This window comes from Bos javanicus, chromosome 2 (genome assembly GCF_032452875.1).
Source record: "Bos javanicus breed banteng chromosome 2, ARS-OSU_banteng_1.0, whole genome shotgun sequence".
Classification (NCBI taxonomy): Eukaryota; Metazoa; Chordata; class Mammalia; order Artiodactyla; family Bovidae; genus Bos; species Bos javanicus.
In genome coordinates this window covers 127485102-127511416 of record NC_083869.1, presented here as the reverse complement: position 1 = coordinate 127511416, position 26315 = coordinate 127485102, and the positions used below count along the sequence as shown (strand labels likewise).

General features: G+C 40.7%; 1 protein-coding gene across 1 annotated transcript in view; it reads left to right on the top strand.

The window, feature by feature from the left end:
• Window positions 1-26315, top strand: part of MACO1 (macoilin 1) — a 65648-nt gene that overhangs the window by 26647 nt on the left and 12686 nt on the right. The window contains exons 7-8 of the mRNA XM_061393090.1: window positions 23022-23180; window positions 24833-25015. Of these exons, the coding sequence (XP_061249074.1) occupies window positions 23022-23180; window positions 24833-25015 (342 nt within the window). The remainder of the gene's footprint in view (window positions 1-23021; window positions 23181-24832; window positions 25016-26315) is intronic.

Sequence of the window (26315 nt, the reverse complement as noted above, 5' to 3'; positions counted from 1 at the left end):
ATGTTCATCAAGTCGGTGATGCCTTCCAGCCATCTTCTCCTCTGTCGTCCCCTTCTCCTCCTGCCCCCAATCCCTCCGAGCATACCTGCTGTCAAATACATAAATATAAAATATTAAATAGTTTCATAAGCTTCCATGGGATTATTTTCAACTTTTCATGTAATAGTATAAAAAATAGATGATGTAAATATCCAACAGTAGGGGAGAAACTTAAATATTTATAGTCCATCTATTTGATGGATTTTTAATACATTAAAAATCATATTTTGAGACAGTTAATAATATAGGATAGTGCTTATAATATAATATTTCATGAAGAAAGTAGAGAGGAATCTTACTGAAAGCATTTTGTTTTTCTGATTTGACGGGAAAGGAGCCAAAACGATAATAGTAGTTATTTCTCCTTGATAGTATTGGGTCTTTTAGTTTTTATTTCATCTTTCATGCATTTTCAAGTTTTTCTGTGATAACAGTGAAAGTTTATGAAAGGAAAATATATCTTCCTTGACTTCATATATGTTTTGATGAATATTAAGACTCTAACAGATCCAAACCTGACATATTTGAGGTGTTAGCCAGAGAGTGGATTTGTTATCTTCAGATGGAAAAGGCTGGGCTTGAAGTCTCTTCAACAGTTTGTACATGAGTTCTTCGCTCTTGCAGGTACATCCAGGGCTGTGTACAGGTCCAGGCTGGCTAGAGGGATAAGACTGATTGCCCCTTTAATAAATTTTTAAAAAATCACTTGAAAACCAGTCTTGTATTATTAGTAAATGCAACACATTCCACATAGCTGTGTGTGTCTCAATATCATGGTTGAAAACTGCTATATTTGAGGAACCAATTCATTGACTTTGCAGGGGGGAATTCATTAATATACCACTTTGAAAGAGAAGTCTTAAAGATTGGTATGACTGTCAGAGTAAGATCTGATGGTCGTTCCCTGTGAAGGAGCAAGCAGTCCTTCGGGTCTTTTCGTTGTCTCTCCAAACTCCAAGGATGTTCTCTAGTGTGCGTATACCATAGACTGACAAATGACTGCACACAGGCCAAAGGTGGCCCACTGCCTGTTTTTGTAAAGTAAGTTTTATTGAAACGTAGCCACATTCATCCATTCATGTAGTGTCTGTGGCTGGTTTATGGTGGCAGAGTTGAGTAGTTGTGACAGAAACTCTTTTGCCTACAAAGCCAAAGATGTTCCTGCTGCTGCTGCTGCTAAGTCGCTTTAGTCATGTCTGACTTCTGTGCGACCCCATAGACGGCAGCCCACCAGGCTCCACCGTCCCTGGGATTTTCCAGGCAAGAACACGAGAGGGTTGCCATTTCCTTCTCCAGTGCATGAAAGTGAAGTCGCTCAGTCGTGTCCGACTCTTAGCAACCCCATGGACTGCAGCCCACCAGGCTCCTCTGTCCATGGGATTTCCTAGCCAGCAACTAAAAAGGATGCTGGTAGATTGCTAAGGTTGGGGAAGGTGAGGAACTTGGTAGTAAGCGTTGCTTGTAGGCCACTTTCCAGGAAAAGTTTGGAAACTTGCTAAAGCATCTTTTGGTTTGAGAAATAAGTATCTTACAAAATGACCCAATTTCTGCCAGCTTGATTTCTGAATTCTTTACCCAAGTTATTTAGAAACAGACTTATAATGTTGGTAGCCAAAAATATTTTTAATTTTGACATGGAAAAAATTCTATATATAAACAAAAAAGCAATGAGGAAGATCACTTATTTTAACTAAGTACTGGGTTAAAAGGAATCATGTAAATTAGACTGAGGTTTGCTCAATTTTTTCTCCAGTGGTCAGTTTTTAAATATTTTAAAGTGTGCAAAAAATTATAGAAAATTTAGGTGGAAAAAAGGAGATATATGACAAAATCACTTAAATTTTTCTTGTATTTTCATCAACTGAATTTTTATAGATGTGGCCATACCGTTTGTATAGTTTTTTTGTCCTGATTTTTCACCTAAATTATATTGAAATCATTTTCCCAACTTAGCCTCACCTGGTTTTCACTTGATATGGCATATTCCGTGGCAGTTCTGTGTGATCATTCAGTGATCTGTCTGAGGTCTAGTAGGTCAGGGTGTAACACCTGAGCTGCTTTCCTGTAGCTTCAGGGCCCGCAAGCAGAAGAGCCAGCACTTCTGTTTGTACTTGGCACAGTGCTTCCTCTCAAACACAGCCCAAGACTGTGGGGTTTCTTGTTTGGAATTTGTTACTTGTTTCAGTTTCTTGGTTAAGGGAGAGAATTTAAAACTGGGTACAAAACGTAAAGTAATCCATATTCTGTAGAAATGTTGAAGTAGAAGTCTCTTCTTTGTTTTATTTCCATCCCACTTTTTCTTTCTTTGTTTTTGTGTTCAAGACAGATTAATCTTTCTTGTTTCTCATGCTTACCCTTAGTAAGATATCAACTCTTTAATGTAGTTGAATAATGTTTAGTGTGAAGAGTCATAAAGGAAAAATATCCACACTTTGCCTAGAAGAGATGTATTTAATGAAACTGAGTAGAATTTAGAATGTTGCAGAGATATTTAGACCAGCCTCCCCAGCCCTGTCGTTTCATCAGGGAAGTAAACAAGCCCTGGAAGATTAAATGACTAGTCCTAGTAACCAGCTGGAGGGACAGTTACAAGGACCAGAACCAAAGTTTCTTGACTTCTGCCTTTGCTGTTAATAACCTGCTTTATTGTTCTGTTTTTTTTTTTTTTTTTTTTTTTTACAAATTCTTGTGTTTTTGTTTGTTTCAAATATATATACATCTAAAGTTGGCACAAGGATTGGCACTGGGGCTAAATTTTGTGCTCTTTTGGCTAAAATCTATAGAAGAAATGCTTAGAATTTTAAAATTTGTTTAATTTTCCTTTCTTCTAGAGAGATGCTGTTTTAAGAGTTTTAAAAATTCTTGCTTTTGCCAAAGACACAGGGGTGTATTTATTTCTGAACAGGAGGTGGCCATCCATTGGTACCCCTGAAAATTTATAGGATCTCTAAGAATGCAGCTCTCATTAGGACTCCATGGGAGTTAGTCTAGTTCAGACACCCTAGAGCCCCCTAGCAGGGAATTTGCTCTTTAGGAATAAACCTGGGATAGGCCTACGTTGACAGAGCAGACCCGAGAGCCTCAAATTGGAGAACTTAAGATAGGGGATGTAAACATCAACCCTGGGGCAAGGCCACTGGTGACTGCTTGAAAAGTCTGAGGCATGGGCATGGCCATCGTGGTAAGTTCTGAGGGCAGAGGGGGGGGTAGCTTTTGTTCAGGGGAAAATGGAAATCTGGGGAATGCTGTAATTTATTGAATAGTTACTCTTTTTTTTTTTTCTTCTCTAAATTCATTTGGCTGTTTCAGGCACACCAAAATGTTATAACTTACTTTGTTCATACAGTTCTGCATAGTTGGAGACTTAAGAGCCTTGGGGGAAAGGTAGAGAACGTTTATTAGGACTTTTCCAGTAATCACTAAGCAAGTATGGTAGCCCTGCCTCAGCAAAGGTTGGCAGGGGCGGGGGAGGGTAGGGGTTCAAAGGGGTAGAGAAGCTCTCTAAGAAATTCTAACCTATTCACTGACATAGGGGAGTGTTTAATTTACATTCATAGCCAGGAACTAACTTATATTACCACTTCTGGGTCTTAGGGAAATATTTTGGGAGCATATAGATTGATGACAACATAGTTGATAAATAGGCTTTATAATGTTCTGGTCCATCAGTGAATATATTGATTAGTATTGTGTTTTAGTAGGCTGTGATATGAGTATTTGTGACTCATCTCTTTCTAATTTAAGCTGGTGGGTGAGCAGAATGTCACTGGCCTTCATTCCACTTTCTAGCCACTATAAATCTTATGTTTATGTTTTGTGATTTTGTGTTTTTCTTATGAGGGACAAAGATAGCAAAAGCTAAGAACAGCCAACTTTCTTCCTTGATGGGACTTAGCTGGTGGCACAGATGGCCCAGGTGGTTTGACTAAGCAGTTCTCAGTCTTTGTACTTCTGAACTTAATCTTGTCTCCACATACCAGTGTTTTAAATTGTTGTGTAAACTCTGCCTTATAGAAGACTCCTTAGTGTGGTTTTGCTGTTTGGGGACAAATAACAGACAATTTACACTACTTCCAATTTTTCATTTCCCCACATTTTAAGATGTGTGTGTGCACGCTCAGTTGTGTCCAACTTTGCAAGTCCATGGAATGCAGCCTGCCAAGCAAGAATACTGGAGCAGGTTGCCATTTCCTTCTCCAGGGGATCTTCTGACCCAGGGATGGAATCCATATCTCCTGAGTCTCCTGCATCGGCAGGCGATTCTTTACCACTAGGCCACCTGGGAAGCCCCATTTTAAGACATCTACAGACAATTTAAAGTTAGATATCCACTGAAAGGAAAGGGTCATATTTTTAGATACTGATTTTTAATTATCAGCGGATTCAGTATGATTTTGGTGTGAGTAGCTGTAAAGAAAGAGCATAATAAAGAGAGAATCCAAGAAGCCTCTGTTTTGTCATCTTAGAGATTGTAGGCACAAAGCGAGGATAGAATCCAAAGCTGAGACCCAACTCTGGGGAGGAAACAAGACAGTGCAGTCAGTTCCAGAGGTAGAGCCTTTGTGCATTCACTGGGGTAAGTACCTGGGGAAGGTGGCCTTATATGGACTTTTCCAGCCTTATCTCAAGTCCCTAAAGAGTCCTACGTGGGGGATCACAATAGTTAAAGTGGGGAATGTTACAGAGGATTCTCTTGAAAGGTGGAAAAGTGAAAGTCACTCAGTTGTGTCCTACTCTTTGCGACCCCATGGACTATACAGTCCATGGAATTCATCAGGCCCAGAATACTGGAGTGGGTAGCCTTTCTCTTCTCCTGGGGATCTTCCCAACCCAGGGATCAAACCAGGTCTCCTGCATTGCAGGCGGATTCTTTACCAGCTGAGCCACAAGGGAAGCCCTGAAAGGTGGAAACGTATCTTAAAAAGAATGTAATGGAAAGACCTCAAGATGGATTGTTAAAGGGGAGGAAGTAGAAAAACTGATCAGATAGTATGACCCCATTACAAAATATGGGTAAGTATTCTTTTCATACGCAGAAGATTATTTGAAATAGTTTATACCAAATGGTCAATTATAGTTGAGTATAGTAGATGTTTACTTTCTACATTGTCTGTTTCTACATACTTTGAATTTTTACACAGGCTTATTATGCACATAATAGAATGTAAGCTCAATGAGATTAAAAGATGCTTACTCCTTGGAAGGAAAGTTATGACCAACCTAGACAGCATATTCGGAGAAGGCGATGGCAGCCCACTCCAGTACTCTTGCCTGGAAAATCCCATGGACGGAGGAGCTTGGTAGGCTGCAGTCCATGGGGTCGCAAAGAGTCAGACACGATGGAGTGACTTCACTTTTCACTTCGTGCATTGGAGAAGGAAATGGCAACCCACTCCAGTGTTCTTGCCTGGACAATCCCAGGGGCGGCGGAGCCTGGTGGGCTGCCGTCTATGGGGTCGCACGGAGTCGGACACGACTGAAGTGATTTAGCAGCAGCAGCAGACAGCATATTAAAAAGCAGAGATATTACTTTGTCAACAAAGGTCCGTCTAGTCAAGGCTGTGGTTTTTCCAGTAGTCATGTATGGATGTGAGAGTTGGACTATAAAGAAAGCTGAGCGCAGAAGAATTGATCCTTTTGAACTGTGATGTTGGAGAAGACTCTTGAGAGTCCCTTGGACTGCAGGGAGATCCACCCAGTCCATCCTAAAGGATATCAGTCCTGGGTGTTCATTGGAAGGACTGATGTTGAAGCTGAAGCTCCAATACTTTAGCCACCTGATGCGAAGAGCTGACTAATTTGCAAAGACACTGATACTGGGAAAGATTGAGGGCAGGAGGAGAAGGGGACGACAGAGGATGAGATGGTTGGATGGCATCACTGACTCAACAGACATGAATTTGGGTGAACTCCAGGAGTTGGTGATGGACAGGGAGGCCTGGTGTCCTGCAGTTCATGGAGTCGCAAAGAGTTGGACACGACTGAGCAACTGAACTGAACTGAAGCTCAATGAGGCCAGGGACCACCTTTGCTCTTCCCCTTTTTTCTTTTGCCACAATATATGGTGATTGGCACATGGTAGATGCTCAATAAATACTTACTGAACAAATGTTACCTTTGTCCAGGAAAAATAATAGGTAGGCGGCCGAGAGAAGAAAGACGGGCCTCAGTAATTGCAGTGCGGTGCCGCTGCCGTGTAATTCAAAGGCTTTTGAAGTTGGGAAACCTCAGTGTTACATTAGACCAAGCCAAGGACCTTCTGTCACACTGTTAGTTGTTCTTGAGTAAGTTGTTACTGACTTTATTTCTAAAAAATAAAAAGAGTTTCCACTCTTAAGCCCCCTTCCTTGCTGTGCAAGAGATTCAGGAATTTCTGGAAGTTACAAGGGCAAGGGAAGGAAACTCCAAGGGACAGCTGTTGGAAAAGCCACTTTTTCTGGCAGTGGGATGGTTATGCTGCAGGGCCAGGGAATCTAGGCACAAACCACATGTCAGCCAAGAACGCAGAGGAAATCTGTTTGCATTGCCTTATTCCTCTTTCCTGGTGGCTCTTGCCTTCTCTCTTCCTGCTTAGTCCTAGCCATTCTCTTTGTCTTTGTGGTAGCTAGAGAGAGAGAACTCAGATCCCACGTTTCAGTTCCAGAACCGTCCCTCCAAGGAAATCCCCTTGGTTAGAAAATGTGTTGACTGCCCTGTATATCATCTCAGGTGCCAGAGAGAAAGTGGTACATTGGCTTGTTTTCTTCTGAATACATTTCATTTGAATATATTTTGCTCTGTGTCAGGAATAGTTTGTGAAAGAAAATCTGATCTTGGGAGACAGTGATTGGGGCTTTGGACTTCACCCTGGCTACTTGCCGTCCGTGTGCCCCCTGTCGCCTGCACTGACAACCCGTGCTGCACGTGACGTGCCTAACACTATCCCTGTGAGTGGTGGCTGCCAAAGCAGGCCTTTCCATTTCTGCAGGTGCATTTGATCATTTATTCGTAGCAGTATCATATCCAGCCTCGAGGTAAAATTAGTAAAATAAGTGACATTTCAGAAAGAAGATTTTATCTAGACACTTAGAGGTTCTAGTTAGATTAGATTAGATATCTTGTATGTAGCTATTTAGTAGCTATTACTAAATTCTTTGGAAATGATAAAGTGGAAAAAAATAAGTAATGGAGTGTATTTCTATTAATATTTAGTAAGTTTAGTGTCTCTGTGGAAACACGTTTCTGATTTATATTAGTCTAGCATTGTTTCTGAGCCAACGTGTTGTCAGACCTGATTGTTTTCATTTTCTGCCTTGCTCGTAGTATTTAAGGCACCTAGGGGTTTTACTTGGTTAGCTTTGTTTATTATGTTAATTCATAATATAGTTTGAATTTGTTTTAATCATTGCAGTGATTTAAAACTATAATATTCTGGGATATAAATGTAGTCATAGAAGCATGATAATTTTAGACTTAGGCAGGCCTATTTTACAGCTTGAAAACCACCCACCACTTTAGAAGCTAGGCATTAATGAATTTAAGCCAGTGGTTTACTTAGTGTCTCCATATCCAGGTGATCAAAGGAAATAATTATCTGTGTTGCATAGATAAATTATGAAATAACATGTAAATTATTTGATAGGGTGAGTCCACATTAGAAACACTTTTATGTTGAGTACTGAGATTTTATTCCAACAATAGGAATTTCTGATTAGACAATTAGAAAGTTTGCTCCCTAGAATTCAGAAGGAACTGCTATAAAATTTTGTGTTAAATTCTGAGTCAGTATGCTCCATCGGCACATAATGAATTAAGATTACCAGCTAAGGATTAGGGGTGGATTCCCTGAAGGGGAGGAACTCCAACGAAAAGGAACTGTGGTCTTTAAATGTTACTCACGTTCTCATTTAGAAACTAGCTATTTGAATACTTTGACAGCCAGTGTGAGTATACTTCAGTCTGTGCAAATCTCTCGGGGATCTCTGAAACCTTTTTGCTAGCTAGCTGGGCCTCTCAGAATTAAAACAAGTTTTAGTTTCTTTTTTGTGAGAAGAATGACAGCTCCCTACTCTCAGGTCTCTTTCTCCTTTCTTGGTAGAGTGTTGAAACAGATTTGAAATAGAAATACAGTGCAGCAAACTGAGAAGGGCCCTTGTCCTTCCTCTCCCCTGACTCTAGAGATGGTAGAGCAGACTTAGACACATACAGGAATGAGGCAGGGCATAGGCATGAGCTGGGGGCCAGGGTTGGCATCATTCATAATCAGTACTATACGTGGCATCTGGGAGTTTGAAAGCACATGCCCTTCCAGACAGGACAGCCAGTTGTTGCTCTGCAGGATTGTAGGCTCAATGTTGCTAAATCTTCTGATATTTAGAAGAGATGCCAAAAACAGATATCTTTATGTGAAATGTCACAGTTAAGTATTTTTTTTACTTCATGTAGAAGAAGGTCAAACAAAACATGTTTATGGGCCAGATTGGTTCACTGGTTTATAACCTGTGCACCTGACCCTTCCTGTGATTCTTGTATTTTGTTCATCCCCTCCTGACCGCATCAGTCAAGACTGGACTTCTGTAGAAAGGACTTTTAATTAGGGACTATCTGGCAATCCCATGAGCTGATCTGCCATGTATTAATGGGGCTTTTTGCCTTCTCCTATCCTTGAGTTCCTTGTGCTCCTGGAAAACATACACCTGTTGACAGCACCCCTCCAGAGTCAAAAGACTGCTCCCTTTTTTGTTGCAGTCCTCAACACCTGACCATGAGGCTTTCCAACCACTTAGCAGGAAAGGGAGCAATCTCGCGATAAGAAGTGTAGTTTGAGTCTCTGCAAGTCGCTCAGTCATATCTGACTCTTTGTGACCCCATGGACTATACAGTCCATGGAATTCTCTAGGCCAGAATACTGGAATGGGTAGCCTTGCCCTTCTCCAGGGGGTCTTCCCAACCCAGGGATTGAACCCAGGTCTCCCACATTGCGGGTGGATTCTTTACCAGCTGAGCCGTAAAGGAGGCCCAAAAATACTGGAGTGGGAAGCCTATCCCTTCTCCAGGGGATCTTCCTGACCCAGGAATCAAACCAGGGTCTCCTGCATTGCAGACAGATTCTTTACCAACTGAGCTATCAGAGGTGTTCCTCAAATGATACAATATAGAGGCCTCCTATGCCTAAGGATGGTGACTTCTTCCACATCAGGGTGTTTTTCTGCCATATTCTTGGAGCAGACACCAAAACAGGGGACATGAGACTGGTTATTCACAGATTTCACAGACCAGCTGGATTTGAATCTCGACTTAGACTGTTGCTTTGATAGGGACTGATGGATGGGAAGTAATAGTTGATGTAGATTTAGGAACTGAGGCGTTTTCTACTTCAGAAAGTTAAGTTCCCCTTTTTTGGAGTGACCTAAAAAGTTTAAGAAGTAAAACAGTTGGGTTTTTCCTAAGGCTTTCACATTATTCTGAAACTGGCCTGTGATGTGGGCAAATCTGAGAGTAACAGTGAATGTTGAAAAACCATGCAGAGCAAATAAACAGCCTCCTCTTAAAAAAAAGAAAAAAAAAACCCAAAACTTTTCTCCCAATCAGAAAATAATAATTAAAATATTAAAAATAAGTTACAAATGTTGATTACTTCCAACTTTGAAAGTAGAGATGGCCGCTGTCTTACATACACATTCTCTCAGTCTTTTTTCTTTTGCATACATACTTCTTCTTTTCACAAAACGGAGCTCATATACTATGTATACTGTTTTATAATTATGTTTTCCCACTGATTCTGTCATGAGTATTCTCCCATGTCATTGAATATTCTTCCTCAGTGGTTTTTTAATAGTTGCGTGTCAGTCAGACACATGAATGTACAATTTATTTAGCCAATTTTCTGTTGAATATTTATTTAGCCAATTTATTTAGTCCATTTTCTGTTGAATACTGATTTTTTTTCTTAGTATAAATACTATTGCAACAAACACACTCTTACACAAATCTTTGTGTGTATCTCCAGCCTGGGAATGGGATGCTGTATCAGCAGATATGAACATTTTGAAGACTTTTGATACAAACTGTCATATCTGACCATATCCTTTAAGGACCTCATTAAAAATACTAGTTCATGGCACCCCTAGTTTTATGCTTGAGGGGCTTCAAGAATTCACTTCCCCATTTCCCTGAGTGGCCAGTGAAATCCTTTAGATTTCCTTTCCTGTCTCTTTTTGTTCTTTAATGAAAAGGACAGCTTAGGGAGCAGAGACCTAAGGTATTCTAATACGGTTTCACCTAGCAGTCAGGTCATCAGGTTATTACTTATTTTTGATACTTGTGCCTGGTAAGCAATTGTAGTAATCACAGTGAAACCTGAGGCAGCTTCATTTCCTTATTTCCAAAGTTGTGGTTCATTGGATATACTAAAACAGCTTCACTTGTTCAGTGTAGGCCTCATTTAAGTTGAGAGACATTCGTGTCTTTATGTGAATGACCCATGCTGCCTATCCTATCAGGGTGAATGACCTGGAGAGGGGGGAAAGGAAGGAGTTGGTGGAGAGGGCAAACAGTATTTCTTCTGGGGACAGAGCTTTGATTTATGAGCTCAGTTTCCTGCAGAGACAGCTGTGTGGTCCCCAAACAAGTCTTGTCTTGTATGATGAATGTATGCGGGGATCTCCTAATGGAATTAGGTACTTCCCGAGATGAACCAGTTGCTCTTCACTCGTTCTTTTCATGTGCACCTGCCTTCCTGATAAGCAAATGCCCCTTTACCCCTGTCTTCATCAGCCACTGTTTAAACTAAAAATCTGGCATCCTGCTCCAGATAGGTTGTTTCCAGAGCCTCTATAACATGACACTGACCCTGTTCTGTTCTAAGCACTGAGGAGATGCACACAGAGTGAGGGTTAGAGGCGTGGTCTTGGAAAGACTGAAAGAAACTTTAGAAACACACTTCCAGCTTCTAATTGTAGAGTGCTGTCAGTCCCTGGCTTCAGAGAATTCATACGCTTTTTAGAAATAAGATAACATGCACAGGAAACGATTAAAAACCCAAACAAGTTTAAACAGAGCACAGGGCAGTGGTTTAGTGCCAAGTGAGAGACAGCAACAGTAAGAGTTTTCAGATTTCCGAAGGATAGAGAACATTGGGCCCTTAGAAGTCAGCACCTCATCCTGGAGAGTTTTGTGGGTTTTTTTTAATTTATTAAAATTTATTTAATTTTTTATTGACGGATAACTGCTTTTTAGAGTTTTGTCGTTTTCTGTCAAACCTCAGCATGAGTCAGCCATAGGTATACATATATCCCCTCCCTTTTGAACCTCCCCGCCCCCCATCTCACTCCCCATCCCACCCCTGTAGGTTGATACAGAGCCCCTGTTTGAGTTTCCTGAGCCATACAGCAAATTCCCTTTGGCTGTCTATTTTACATATGGTAGTGTAAGTTTCCATGTTACTCTTTCCATGCATCTCACCCTCACTTCCCCTCTCCCCATGTCCATAAGTCTGTTCTCTGTTTCTCCATTAGATCAGATCAGATCAGATCAGTTGCTCAGTCGTGTCCGACTCTTTGCAACCCCATGAATCGCAGCACGCCAGGCCTCCCTGTCCATCACCAACTCCCGGAGTTCACTGAGACTCCATTGCTGCCCTGTAAATAAATTCTTCAGAACCATTCTTCTAGATTCCATATATATGTGTTAGAATATGATATTTATCTTTCTCTTTCTGACTTACTTCACTCTGTATAATAGGTTCTAAGTTCATCCACCTCATTACAACTGACTCAAATGTGTTCCTTTTTATGGCTGAGTAATATTCTATTGTGTATATGTACCACAGCTTCTTTATCCATTCATCTATCAATGGACATCTAAGTTGCTTCCACATTCTAGCTATTGTAAATAGTGCTGCAATGAACAATGGAATACATGTGTTTCTTTCAATTTTGGTTTCCTCAGGGTATATGCCTAGGAGTGGGATTGTTGGGCCATATGGTGGTTTTACTCCTAGTTTTTTAAGGAATCTCCATACCGTATTCCATAGTGGCTGTATCAATTTACATTCCCACAAACAGTGCAAAAGCGTTCCCTTTTCTCCACACCCTTCTCTAGCATTTATTGTTTGTAGACTTTTTGATGATGGCCATTCTGACCAGCATGAGGTGGTATCTCATTATAGTTTTGATTTGCATTTCTCTAATAATGAGTAATATTGAGCATCTTTTCATGTGTTTGTTAGCCATCTGTAGGTCTTCTTTGGAGAAATGTCTGTTTAGGTCTTTTCCCTACTTTTTGATTGGGGTGTTTGTTTTTCTGGTATTCAGTTGTATGAACTGCTTGTATATTTTGAAAATTAATCCTTTGTCAGTTGTTTTATTTGCTATTATTTTCTCCCATTCTGAGGGCTGTGTTTTCACCTTGCTTACTTTTGTTTTTATTTCCATTACTCCTGGAGGTGGGTCATAGAGAATCTTGTTTTGATTTATGTCATTGAGTGTTCTGCCTGTTTTCCTCTAAGACTTTTATAGTTTATGGTCTTATATTTAGGTCCTTAATCCATTTTGAGTTTATCTTTGTGTGTGTGGTGTTAGGAAGTGTTCTAATTTCATTCTTTTACATGTAGCTATCCAGTTTTCCCAGCACCATTTATTGAAGAGGCGGTCTTTGCCCCATTGTATGTATATTCTTGCCTCCTTTGTCAAAAATAAGGTACCCATAGGTGCATGGGTTTCTTTCTGGGCTTTCTATCTTGTTCATTGATCTGTGTTTCTGTTTCGTGCCAGTACCATACTCTCTTGATGACTGTAGCTTTGTAGTGTAATCTGAAGTCAGGAAGGTTGATTCCTCCAGCTCCATTCTTTCTCAAGACTGCTTTGGCTATTTGGGGTCTTTTGTGTTTCCATATGAACTGTGAAATTTTTTGTTCTAGTTCTGTGAAAAATGCCATTGGTACTTTGTACGGATCACATTGACTCTATAGATTGCATTTTGTATTTTCACAATATTGATTCTTCCTACTCAGGAACATGGAATCTCTCTCCATCTGTTTATGTCGTCTTTGATTTCTTTCATTAGTGTCTTATAATTTTCTGTGTACAGTTCTTTTGTCTCCTTTAGTTAAGTTCAGTTCAGTTTCTCAGTCATGTCTGACTTTGTGACCCCATGGACTGAAGCACTCCAGGCCTCCCTGTCCATCACCAACTCCCGGAGTTCACTCAGACTCACGTCCATCGAGTCAGTGATGCCATCCAGCCATCTCATCCTCTGTCATCCCCTTCTCCTCCTGCCCCCAATCCCTCCCAGTATCAGAGTCTTTTCCAATGAGTCAACTCTTCGCATGAGGTGGCCAAAGTATTGGAGCTTCAGCTTCAGCATCAGTCCTTCCAATGAACACCCAGGACTGATCTCCTTTAGGATGGACTGGTTGGATCTCCTTGTAGTCCAAGGGACTCTCAAGAGTCTTCTCCAACACCACAGTTCAAAAACATCAATTCTTTGGTGCTCAGCTTTCTTTATAGTCCAACTCTCACATCCATACATGACTACTGGATAAACCATAGCCTTGACTAGACGGACCTTTGTTGGCATAATAATGTCTCTACTTTTTAATATGCTGTCTAGGTTGATTGTAACTTTCCTTCCAAGGAGTAAGTGTCTTTTAATTTCATGGCTGCAGTCACCATCTGCAGTGATTTTGGAGCCCCCCAAAATAAAGTCTGACACTGTTTCCACTGTTTCCCCATCTATTTGCCATGAAGTGATGGGACTGGATGCCATGATCTTAGTTTTCTGAATGTTGAGCTTTAAGCCAACTTTTTCACTCTCCTCATTCACTTTCTTGGAGAAGTCAATGGCACCCCACTCCAGTACACTTGCCTGGAGAATCCCATGAATGGAGGAGCCTGGTAGGCTGCAGTCCCTGGGGTTGCTAAGAGTCAGACATGGCTGAGCGACTTCACTTTCCCTTTTCATTTTCATGCATTGGAGGAGGAAATGGCAACCCACTCCAGTATTCTTGCCTGGAGAATCCCAGGGACGGAGGAGCCTGGTGGGCTGCTGTCTATGGGGTCGCACAGAGTTGGCCACGACTGAAACGACTTAGCAGCAGCAGCAGCAGCATTCACTTTCATCAAGAGGCTCTTTAGTTCTTCACTTTCTGCCATAAGGGTGGTGTCATTTGTCTCCTTGGGTAAGTTTATTCCTAGATATTTAATTCTTTTTGTTGCAATGGTGAATGGGATTGATTCCTTAATTTCTCTTTCTGATATTTTATTGTTAGTATATATAAATGCAAATGATTTCTGTTTATTGATTTTGTATCCTGCAACTTCGCTAAATTCACTGCTTAGCTCTAGTAATTTTCTGATACTATCTTTAAGGTTTTCTATGTACAGTATCATGTCATCTGCAAACAATGAGAGCTTTACTTCTTCTCTTCCAATCTGGATTCCTTTTATTTCTTTTTCTTCTCTGATTGCTGTAGCTAGGACTTCCAGAACTATGTTGAATAATAGTGGTGAAAGTGGACACCCTTGTCTTGTTCCTGATCTTAGGGGGAATGCTTTCAGTTTTTAGCCATTGAGAATAATGTTTGCTGTAGGCTTATCATATATGGCCTTTACTATGTTGAGATAAGTTCCTTCTATGCCCATGTTTTGAAGAGTTTTAATCATAAATGGGTGCTGAATTGTGTCACAGACTTTTTCTGCATCTATTGAGATTATTATATGGTTTTTATTTTTCAGTTTGTTAATATGGTGTATCACATTGATTGATTTGCATGTATTGAAGAATCCTTGCATCCCTGGAATAAACCCAGCTTGATCGTGGTGTATGAGCTTTTTGATGTGTTGACGAATTCTATTTGCTAAAATTTTTTTGAGGATTTTTGCATCTATGTTCATCAGTAATATTGGTCTGTAGTTTTCTTTTTTTGTGTTGTCTTTGGTTTTGGTATCAGGGTAATGGTGGCCTCATAGAATGAGTGTGGAAGTGTTCCTTCCTCTGCAATTTTTTGAAAGAGTTTTAGAAGGATAGGCATTAGCTCTTCTCTAAATGTTTGATAGAATTCTCCTGTGAAGCCATCTGGTCCTGGGCTTTTGTTTTTTGGGAGATTTTTGATCACAGTTTCAATTTCAATGCTTGTAATTGGGTTGTTCATAATTTCTATTTCTTCTTGGTTCAATCATGGAAGATTGAATTTTTCTGAGAATCTGTCCATTTCTTCCAGATTACCCATTTTATTGCTGTATATTTGTTAATAATAGTCTGTTATAATCCTTTATATTTCTGCATTGTCTATTGTAACCTCTCCTTTTTCATTTCTCATTTTGTTGATTTGATTCTTCTCTTTTCTTTTCTTGATGAGTCTAGCTAAAGGTTTGTCGATTTTGTTTACCGTCTCAAAAAACCAGCTTTTAGTTTTAGTAATCTTTACTGTTGTTTTTTTTCATTTATTTCTGCTCAGAACTTTATGATTCTTTTCTTCTGCTAATTTTGGGGTTTTTTTTGTTCTTCTTTTTCCAGTTGTTTTAGGTATAAAGTTAGGTTGTCTATTTGATATTTTTCTTGTTTCTTAAGGTAGGATTGTATTGCTATAAACTTCCCTCTTAGGACTGCTTTTGCTGCATCCCATAGGTTTTGAGTTGTCATGTTTTCATTGTCATTTGTTTCTAGAAATTTCTTGATTTCCCTTTTGATTTTTTTCAGTAACCTTTAGTTAGTTATTTACTACTAGTTATTATTAGTAGTAATATTAATTATACCAATCAATTATAATATTGATGTTATTAATATTATAATTAATTATATTAATTAATGTTAATATATTATTAATAATATAACCAATAGTATAAATATTAACAATTATTACTATAATAATAACTAAGATTACTGGTTATTACTTACATAGTAAGTAACCTGTTAGCTATATAGAAATGTGTTGTTTACTGTCCATGTGTTTGTGTTTCTTACAGTTTTTTTCTTGTAATTGATATCTAATCTCATAGCGTTGTGTTTGGAGAAGACGCTTGATACAATTTTAATTTTCTTATATTTACTGAGATTTGATTTGTGACCCAAGATGTGGTCTATACTAGAGAATGAACACTTGAGAAGAAGGTGTATTCCTCTGCATTGGATGGAATGTCCTGAAGATATCAATGAGATCCATCTCATCTGATGTATCATTTAAGACTTGTGTTTCTTATTAATTTTCTGTTTTGATGATCTGTCCATTGGTGTGAGTGGGGTGTTAAAGCCTCCTCCTCTTATTGTGTTACTGTCAATTTCTCCTTTTATGCCTGTTAGTGTTTGTCTTATGTATTGAGGTGTTCCCGTGTTGGGTGCATAGATATTTACAATTGTTATGTCTTCCTCTTGGATTTATCCCTTGATCATTATGTAGTGTCCTTCCTTGTCTCTTGTAGTATTCTTTAAGGTCTGTTTTGTCTGATACGAAGATTGCTGCTCCAGCTTTCTTTTGCTTCCCATTTGCATGGAATATATTTTCCCATCTTCTCACTTTCAGTCTATATGTGTCTTGAGGTCTGTAGTGGGTTTCTTGTAGACAGCATATATATGGGCCTTGTTTTTGTATCCATTCAGCCAGTCTGTGTCTTCTGGTTGGAGCATTTAATCCATTTACATTTAAAGTAATTGTTGATGTATATGTTTCTATTGCCATTTTTGTTTTTATTGTTTAACTGGGCCTTGAATGAGTGAGGTTTGAAAATTAGAGGCCTTTCCTTCAGGAGGGATGGTATAATTAAAGACGAGATGTCTGGAAACGAGTGAATTGTTTTGGCTGGTATGATGGGTGTGTGTAAAAAAACTCATCTTTTAGTCACTTGGCTGTATAATTTGGAGATGAGCTTTGAAGCCCCTTTTCTTACAGAGCGAGCAGCATTGTAAATTCTGTGTTTTCTTGCAGGGCTTACAGCATCTCTGTCAGAGCTTCTTAGAATTCAGAGATAACCATCAGAGCCAAGGCTCCTTGTCTTCCTGATGGCCTCATGGGGTCGTTCTGGCGTACATACAGGTTGTTTTCTGGAATGGGTGTGGAGTGTGACTCAGAGTATGTGGGGAACCTAGTCCTTCCCAGGTGAAGTCCTGGCTAAGAAAAGTCTCCCTCTTTTTTGCAGAACTTGCTTCCCAGGTGGTGCTAGTGGTAAAGAACCCGCCTGCTAATGCAGGAGACATGAGACTCAGGTTCGATCCCTGAGTCAGGAAGATTCCCTGGAGGAAGGCATGGCAACCCACTCCAGTATTCTTGCCTGGAGAATCCCATGGACAGAGGAGCCTGGTGGGCTACAGCTCACGGGGTTGCAAAAAGTCGGACACAAGTGAAGTGACTTAGCACATACGCACACTTACTGGAGAAATTTATTGCCCCAGAGTGTTAAAGTTCTTGTGTATTCTCAATCAGGCCTCATAACACCTCAGGCTTTATTAAAATGTGAAGGTACTGGCTGTACACATTGGAGACTTTTATACTTTCAGTGAAGTCAGTACTGTGGCTGTAATTCAAGTGATTCACCAAAGATGAGGATTACAAACATTTAGACATAAATATCTTAGTTGTGTCGGACTCTCCAAGACCCCGTGGACTGCAGCCTACTAGGCTCCCCCGTCCATGGGATTTTCCAGGCAAGAGTACTGGAGTGGGTTGCCATTGCCTTCTCCAAAGAATACTGGAGTGGGTTGCCATTGCCTTCTCCAAAGAATACTGGAGTGGGTTGCCATTCCCTTCTCCAGGAGATCTTCCTGACCCAGGGATTGAACCCAGGTCTTCCACATTGTAGGCAGACGCTTTACTGTCTGAGCCACCAGGGAAGTCAGATATCTCCCTACCTTTTCATATACTTAAAAACAATACTTCTTTCAACTGAAAGCTGACACATGAATACTGTACTTTGTTTTACCAGCAAGTGTGCTTCAAGATACTCACAGATATTTTTTCTACCTAGCTTGCCTTGAAAGACTGAGGTTTGAGCTTCATACTTATTGGTAGGCTAGGAAATTACCCCTTATTAAACTGTAAAATCTCCCCTTAAAATTAAATAATTGTTAACCATTTACATTATAACTTACCTCAGTTGAGTGGGCTAAGGGAGAAGAGGAGCTAGAGGTGAGGTTTGGAGTGTCAGTTTTGCCCTTAAGTCAGCTGGGCCGGTAAGTGGAAGGGCTGTGAGTTAGGTGGTGTGCTGAAGTTCAGAGGTAGCTTCACAAGTTTAGAAGTTGAGTTTGAATTTATGAATAAACTGGCTCGGAAAGGTGCCTGGACCTCATAAGTGATGTTGTGAGTTGGTCAGACCCCTGGCTCGTCCCACGGGGCCCAAGTGGATGTATTTATTGGACACATAGACTCCAGCTTTGCCGTGTGCCCTGTCTCTATCCCAAGTGGCAGCACTCTGGGGCAGCCTTTGTAGGGATGACTGGTGCCACAGGAGTTGGGCAAGGAGGGAGTGCATTTATTCGCTGCCTAAGCCCTTTCCAAAGTGTGGTTAAGATCTGTGTGATCCTTTATTTCTCTTTTTTGGATGAGTTTGTAGCTCTGCTGGAGGAAAAGTTCTCTTTTATCCCTTAATCTTGTGCTGTGTAGGGAGGAAAATAGGAATTAGCTCTGATAAATGGGTTTAAGCTTGGAGATGAATGTTTTTGCCTCGTTTCTTTTTTTTAAAAACATTTATCTATCTTTGGCTGCCCTGGGTCTTCGCTGCTGCGTGCGGGCTTTCTCTAGCTGCGGCAAGTGGGGGATGCTCTCTGGTTGGGCGCCCTCACCGCGGTGGCTGCTTCTGCTGAGCTCAGGCTCTAGAGTGTGGGCTTCCGCAGTTGTGGCTCAGGGGCTGCAGAGCGTGCATCCTCCTTTCTTTTGACTCCTATTTACTGAAATTAGTTTTAAGGTTTATAAACTATTACTTCTGTCTCATTTTCTTCCTGACCACTTGCTTCAAATTTAGGTTGCAGCTATTGACATTTTAATACAATCCGATGAATACATTTGAAGATTTTGCATTAACCTCTTAATACCATTTAATTAGTACTTCTTGGTGCTTCTCACCAGTAAATTATATATCTGCATTTTACCTAGTAAGTACTGATCTTCAACACAAAAGGGTTAAATATACCATTATAACAGGTAGTTATCTTTCTAATAAATGCCCCTGGCATTTGACTGGCTCAATTCAGTTCAATTTACTAATGCACATAATTCTTTAAAAACTCATGTTTACATTTTTTGCAGGGATTGAGGTATATTTTTAAAAGTAGGATTTTACAGTACATCTGTGCAATGTAATATTATGCAGCAGTTGTTTGTGAAAAGTTTCTAATAGTGTGGAAAGGTGCTTAGATAAATAAACTATGCACGTGGTACTCTGTCAGCAATATTAATATTTATGTGTGTTAAGAAAGAGAAAAGAGAGACATGCAGACATGAAGTAAACCAGATACAAATAGTGGTTCTGTCTGGATGAAAGAATTATGAGTTATTTACATTTTTATTCTTTTCTGTTGTATGCAGTTTTTTACTTTGATTGGGTATCACTTTTCCAATAAAAACATAAATCCAGTAAAGGATTATAAATCATTTTACCACCTACCTCAGTAAAGATTTAAAATATAGTGAATATTCAACATTAAATTAATGCTTTCTGCAGAGAGAGAATGAAAAATTTCCCCTCATAAATTTAAAATTACTGAGAATTTACCATTTAGCACATTAAGTTATCTTACATGTTGTTATAGTTTCCTGTAGAGCAGTGTTTCTTAAACTGGGGAATGCTGGTGTTAAGTAACAGATTTGGAAAACAGTCATTCATAGTTTTACAGAACTAATGGCAGCAGTTACGAAAATCCTGAAGCATTTTAATTCTATACCTTGTGAGCTTAAGTTATTTAATTTTTGAAAATAAGTCTTTTATTGAAGTATAACACACATCCACAAAAATGCACAAATCTTAATTATACAGCTTATGAATTTTCACAAAGTAAACACACCCTTGTAACCATGTCACTTTATCTCTTATGTTGTACTGCTATATGTCTTTGACAAAATTTTCATAGCTCTCCACACAGAAGATATTGTTTAGCGTTCTGTGATCTCCAGAAGTTACACTCTTGATATTTCTGCTTGTTTTGCTCTCATAACTTCACTAACTCCCTTGTTTTTTTTTACATTTTTCAAGGAACTCTGAAAGTTTCATTCAGAATATTGTTATTCTTAGTTCATGGTGGGAAAGTTTGGCTTTTGTAGATTAAAAAATGCAAAAAAGTAATAACTTCAAAATTATCGACATCTGACATTTACGTTAGAGGCTTCCCAGGTGGCACAGTGGCAAGGAATATTCCTGCCAGTGAAGGAGACACAAGAGACATGGGTTTGATCCCTGGGTCAGGAAGATCCTGTGCAGGAGGAAATGGCAACCTACTCCAGTGTTCTTGTCTGGAAAACCGCATGAATAGATGAGCCTGGCGGTCTATAGTCTGTGGGGTCTCGGAGAGTCAGACAGAACTGAGAGCGCACGTGTGCACACACACACACACAGAGCCTTTGTGTATTTAATCTTTCTCTTGTTCCCAACTGTGGCACATGCTTTGCCCCAGTAACAGGTTGTGTGGAACTTGATTCCTGGGCCCTACATATGGTACAGCTTAGGTTGCTGATCTGAAGGAGCAGATCAGCAGCCAGTGGTAAGTGTGTCAGGCCTAGAAATCCTAGACCAAGTTGAGAGGAACTTTAGAGATCATTTTGCCTCAGATGGAGAAACTGAGTCCTGAAAGGTTACATGCCTTGGTCAGGGTCACAGAGTTGGCACCATAGCTGAGTCTAGAATCCTGATCCTCTATCCCATTTCTAAACCATGCTAAGTCCCTAGTCTCTTCTTAAAGCTCATCCTTTTTTGACTAAAAATGTACTCCTCAGGCAGTGAAACTGACTTCTCAAAAAGATAAATTAGCTAACACGTTTTTCACCCAGACTTCTTAATGGAGATAACCTGACGGCGTCGACCTGTTTTGGAAAATATCCCTTGGGTTACTTTGGGTGAACGAGGGATGGTGTGGGGATGGTATAAATGCCAGTTGGTGATTGTTTAGAGCCGTTTTGGGAGTACATTCAACTGGAATAACCCTGGTAATAGGGAAAGTGTGGCGTGATGTCCGTTCGTGACCTTTCCCTGGGGACCGAGCTGTGTCAGGAGACCCGGCAGTGCCTCTGGAACACGGGGTCTCTAGTCTGTGCTCTTTCGGCTCCTGCACCTGGAAATAACAATAGATGTTGCATGACTTTTTGATTTTGAGGTTTAGTTTCAGGTGGCTGAAGGGAAAAAAGTAAATAAAGCCGCTCTTTGGTTTTGTAAGGAATACCCGGCCACAGTGTATGCATTTAGTAAGTGTTGATCACAGTGATTCATGAGCCCTGGGGATTTAATGTTTTATGAAACATATCTGTAAGGCCCTAGGCTGTGGAGCGGGCAGTTCTAAGGAGCAATCACCATTACCCTCCAAAAATCTTGGTTCTGTTGCTATGTTGGATTAGTGAAATGCACAGGAATCTTGTCAGAGCAAACTGACATCTGCCTACCTGTAAGTTTGTAGGAACAGGTGTCTTCTGAATCTCTCCTGGCAGTCATCCTTGGCCTGACCTTCAGTGCCGGTCTCCACAGTCCAATCTCCAACCCCCTTCTATTCTTTCTCCCTCTATTACCAGAGTAGGTCCCTTCCTCAGAGGCCAGACTGATTGCCCTGTCCCTATATCTGTGGCTAGTGGTGCTTTTGAGAGTGTTTCCCCTTATTTAGAATGCCTCATCCTCCCCTTCTGCTTCTCCAAATCCTGCCCAACCTTTGAGGCCCAGCTCATTTCCCATCTTCTCTGCTCGGAACTCCTGTGGCACTTCTCCCCACGCCGTGCTATGGCTGATGGAGCCACAGTTTGGCCGGCGGGAGAAGAGAGTGGACTGTGGAGCTAGGTTGCCTGTGTGACCTTAGGCTGAAGACTTTTCTGAATCTAGGTTTCTTCATCTTTAAAAATGGACTAATAACCTGCCAAGGTTATTCAGCTTACCTCATAGTTGGACAGGTTAAATGAATCCGTGCCGTTAAAATCTACAGGATAGCATCTGACACATACATTCTCATGAGATACTAGCCATTCCTTTTAGCATGCATTTAACTGTGGCCTCCCTGTGTTATGGTCTAATCATTTCAGATGTCTGTTTATTGGCCTCTAGTGAACTCAGAAAGTCCTCTCATGAAGAAAGGGGCTTGACATGTACTTCTTGTCGACCCTGTTGAGTCCTGCACGTGCACATAATAGTTCCCCGGTGCATGTCACTTGGAGTGAAACTGTGACTGTTTTAAAGAAATAGATGAAATAGGAGTGAAGAATTGAAAAGATAAGCTTCATTTCACAGATGGAGTTTTCTTATGATTCGTAGATCATGTAATTTGTTCCTTTTTTCATTGTTGTTGAGTCTAATGAGCTCTTCTGTCACAGTCACCGCAAGTGTGAGCATCATTTAGCAAGGATGATAGCAGTTTCAGGAGCTTGTCTCAGACGCTTGTCTTCTTGGCCCATGGTGGGAGGGAATCTCAGAGAGTCGATTCTGACCTGTCAGGATGTCTCAAAGCAGATGGGTCCTGAGCTGGTTGCTATGAGCATATCTCCTGTGCTGAGGAGCATGGGGAATTCACCAGTGGGGAGGGGACCTTCCCCTTCAGCCACCCTCCCTCTGCCTCCCCCTCCTCCTTTGTTAGCAGCTCAGATACAAGTCACCATCTTCACCTGTCGGTGTTCACAAATGTTTGAGGAGAAGCAAAAGTTACCTTCTGGTGGGAAGGCATGGGGACCCAGGCAGAAGCACTCATTCAAAGGCTGATTGCGGACGGGAGTTGCAGTGATGGCGGGATGCTCCGCCGTCCAGCCAGCCCTCAAGGACTTCAGCCAGGGTCTCCCGCAGAGCCCCAGGGGTGCCCCTTCCGTGATGAAGATGCTGCTCTTTTCCTTCTCCTAGGCTGGAACAAGACATTAAAAAGTTAAAGGCCGACCTGCAGGCCAGCAGGCAAGTGGAGCAGGAGCTCCGGAGTCAGATCAGCTCTCTCTCAAGCACCGAGCGAGGGATCCGCTCAGAAATGGGCCAGCTCCGGCAGGAGAACGAGCTGCTGCAGAACAAGTACGTGCGCCTTGTGGGCCTTCGGCAGGGAGCCTAGCAGCCTCGTGTCACTTTTGTTTTCAGGGATTGGAGCGCAAGGTTCATGATGACAAAGAATCTAGCAGAGGGGTTTTTTAAAATAAAATGTTTAAAGTATTTAGCATGAGATATTCAGTGTGTTACAAAATCTATAAAAACATTTAATGTTAACAAAACAGTTTATTTTCTTTTTTTTAATTTTTTAAAAATTAATTTATTTTAATTAGAGGCTAATTACTTTACAATATTGTATTGGTTTTGCTATACATCAACATGAATCCGCCACGGGTGTACACGTGTTCCCAATCCTGAACCCCCCTCCCAACAAAACAGTTTAATAATACTATTTGTCTTCTCTCATTTAATAACTTCTGCTCTTAGTTTAAAATAGTCATTGAGCTTTTGTGACAATTTGAGTAAAATTGACCAGAAGTATTTCTGCCACAATTTGAAGCTCTTACTCCTTTGAGTGAAAGTTTCCAGAGGATTAGACTCTCTGTACTTTGATTTCTGGAACTAAAAGTGGCAGTGAACTTTGATTTTATTTGAAGAGGCAGACCAAAAGCCTGCTTTTCTTTTATGCTTTCCATTAATTCATTCTGGAATTACTTCTTGACTCAATGCGGGTCTATCTTTTTTTTTTTTTTTTTTAAATCTCTAAGCATTGGGTGTCTGGGCTAGTGATTGCTGTTGAAGGTGCTGAGCTGTCTGGGCTTTCCCTTGAAAGAGGATTCCTTCCTCATTTTCAGGGAATGTAACTCAAAAGCTAAAGCATTATAGACAAATAGCCTTTCCATTGTTTCATGTATGTGTGTGATGGCTCTAGCGTTGTTGATATAGTGAGAAAAACTCACCTTATATTGATACATAAAGCGAGGAGGAGGAGTAGCAAGGCAGAGAATGTGGCTGAAATTTCCATCTGAAATTAAGCATCCTGTGCTTCTAACTACGAGTTCTATTTTGGGATACTGGGAGAAAACTCCTCCCAGCTGGGAAGGAAGGGCTGCAGTGGGCTGTGGCACATTGTGTTCATGCAAGGAAAGACCTGCCCCTCCCACCCTGCCCTCCGCTTCAGTGGGGCTGGTTCCATCTGCTCTTCCTGGATCTCAGACTGAAGTTCTACGAGGCAGTAGAATTAGTTCTCCAGTTGTCTTTTCCTCTCTTAGAGACCTGTTTTATCCTGTTTTCTGGATTACCTTCTGTAGATCACTTGCAGAAGTGAAGTGAAAGTTGGTCAGTCGTGTCCAACTCGTCGTTACTCCATGAACTGTATCCATGGAATTCTCCAGGCCGGAATACTGAAATAGATACTCGTTCCCTCCTCCAGGGTATCTTCCCAACCCAGGTCTCCTGCATTGCAGGTGAATTCTTTACCATCTGAGCCACCAGAAAAGCCCCGTAAAGCAGAGGCTAGGTCCAATTCTGTATTTTGTAAAGTAGCTTGTTTATTTGTTTTTAGGAATTGTTAAATAATAATGATTGTATTTTCCCTGGGCCCTCTGGGAGTTGACATCTGTGATCTGCTATTCAAATCTCCTGTTTGGCTTTAAAATGATAAAGAGAAGCCATGTCTTTTCAGGGTTTTTGGTGAACACTTCTAATTGTAAAACTGTATGACAATCATTTCCATATAGATTACATAATGCTGTGCAAATGAAGCAGAAAGATAAGCAGAATATCAGCCAGTTGGAGAAAAAGCTAAAAGCTGAGCAGGAAGCCCGAAGTTTTGTAGAAAAGCAGTTAATGGAGGAGAAAAAAAGGAAGAAGTTAGAAGAAGCTACTGCTGCCCGGGCTGTCGCATTTGCTGCTGCATCAAGGTAGGTCCATGCCACCTGTATGGCTGTCCTTGGACTGAGAATGGGAATTTGATGCCTTGGGCAGGTCTGGAAATAGACAATCATGCACGGATGGATTGCTGTTAAGTACTGTTATGTTAACTGGTTTAAACTCCGTCTGTGCAGGCTCAAGCTCTCGTGACCACTTCATCCCTCATGACCTCTGTAAAGCAGGATGAGGGAATTACTGTGCCTTCCACACCTGGAAGGCAAAATGCTGCTCAAAAAGGGGTTCCAGTCACTTTCTGTAAGACTGATAATTACTACATACTTTGAGAGAGCCGATCTGGACTTTTGTTCCCTTGCAGAACTGTCATTACTAAGTTGTGTGTTTCTGGAGTTTTTATCTTAAAATGCAAGAAAGATAAAATCTCATTTCCCCAGACACTGTGTCCTGACTGCTCATGCCTTTTTGGACATCAGCAAACTGTCAAATGACCTTAAAAAAGATGGGGAAAGACTTAAGAGCCTCTTTTTCTCCCTCTCTGTCTCTCTTTAGCTTCTACTTCACTTTTTCACTTTTTCTTCATTTTTTCGACTGGTGAAGTTCTTCTGCATGGTGAGGGTCAGTTATGGGTTTACAGATGCAGCATGAGGGTAAATTATTATTTATTTCATTTAAATTTCTATCCCCAAATTTGTGTCTATGTGATATAGTTCTACTTTTTTCTCTTTTGTATTTGGCACGTTTCTAGCCTTCTTTTCAGTTCTGGCATTTGTAGAATACTTGGTAAACCATCATTTCATCTTTTAGAAGTATCAGTGGGATGGAGAAGTCTTTCTCCTGTGTGATCCTGCCTTACCCCAGCAGACTCTGGACTGCAGCTGGCTGAGCTGACTTGGCCCATCAGGATCTTTACAAATTCATAAGACCCTTTACTGACTTGCCTAGGATGTGATGAGTTTTGTTTGTCCATCATTTAAAGATTTGTAAACATTTCTGAGCGCTTGCATTGCAGGAGATTTTCCTGAACAGTTGTCTGGTGTGGCTTGTGCTCTCCTTAATTCATCTAACAGTTACTGTTTTTTAAAAAAATCCCTGAGGTGGATATGCCATTTTCTTAACGATATTGTTCAGTGGCTCTTACGCCTGAGAATCAGTATGTTGGTTTCAGTCTCTACCCTTAATCTCTTCTGCTTTCAGTTAAGCTTATTGCCTTTGCTCTTTTACCCTTGGATGGTTCTTGTTTGCCATCATTCATGTAGTAAAGTGAAAGTAGCTCAGTCGAGTCTGACTCTTTGCAACCCCGTGGACTATACAGTCCATGGGATTCTCCAGGCC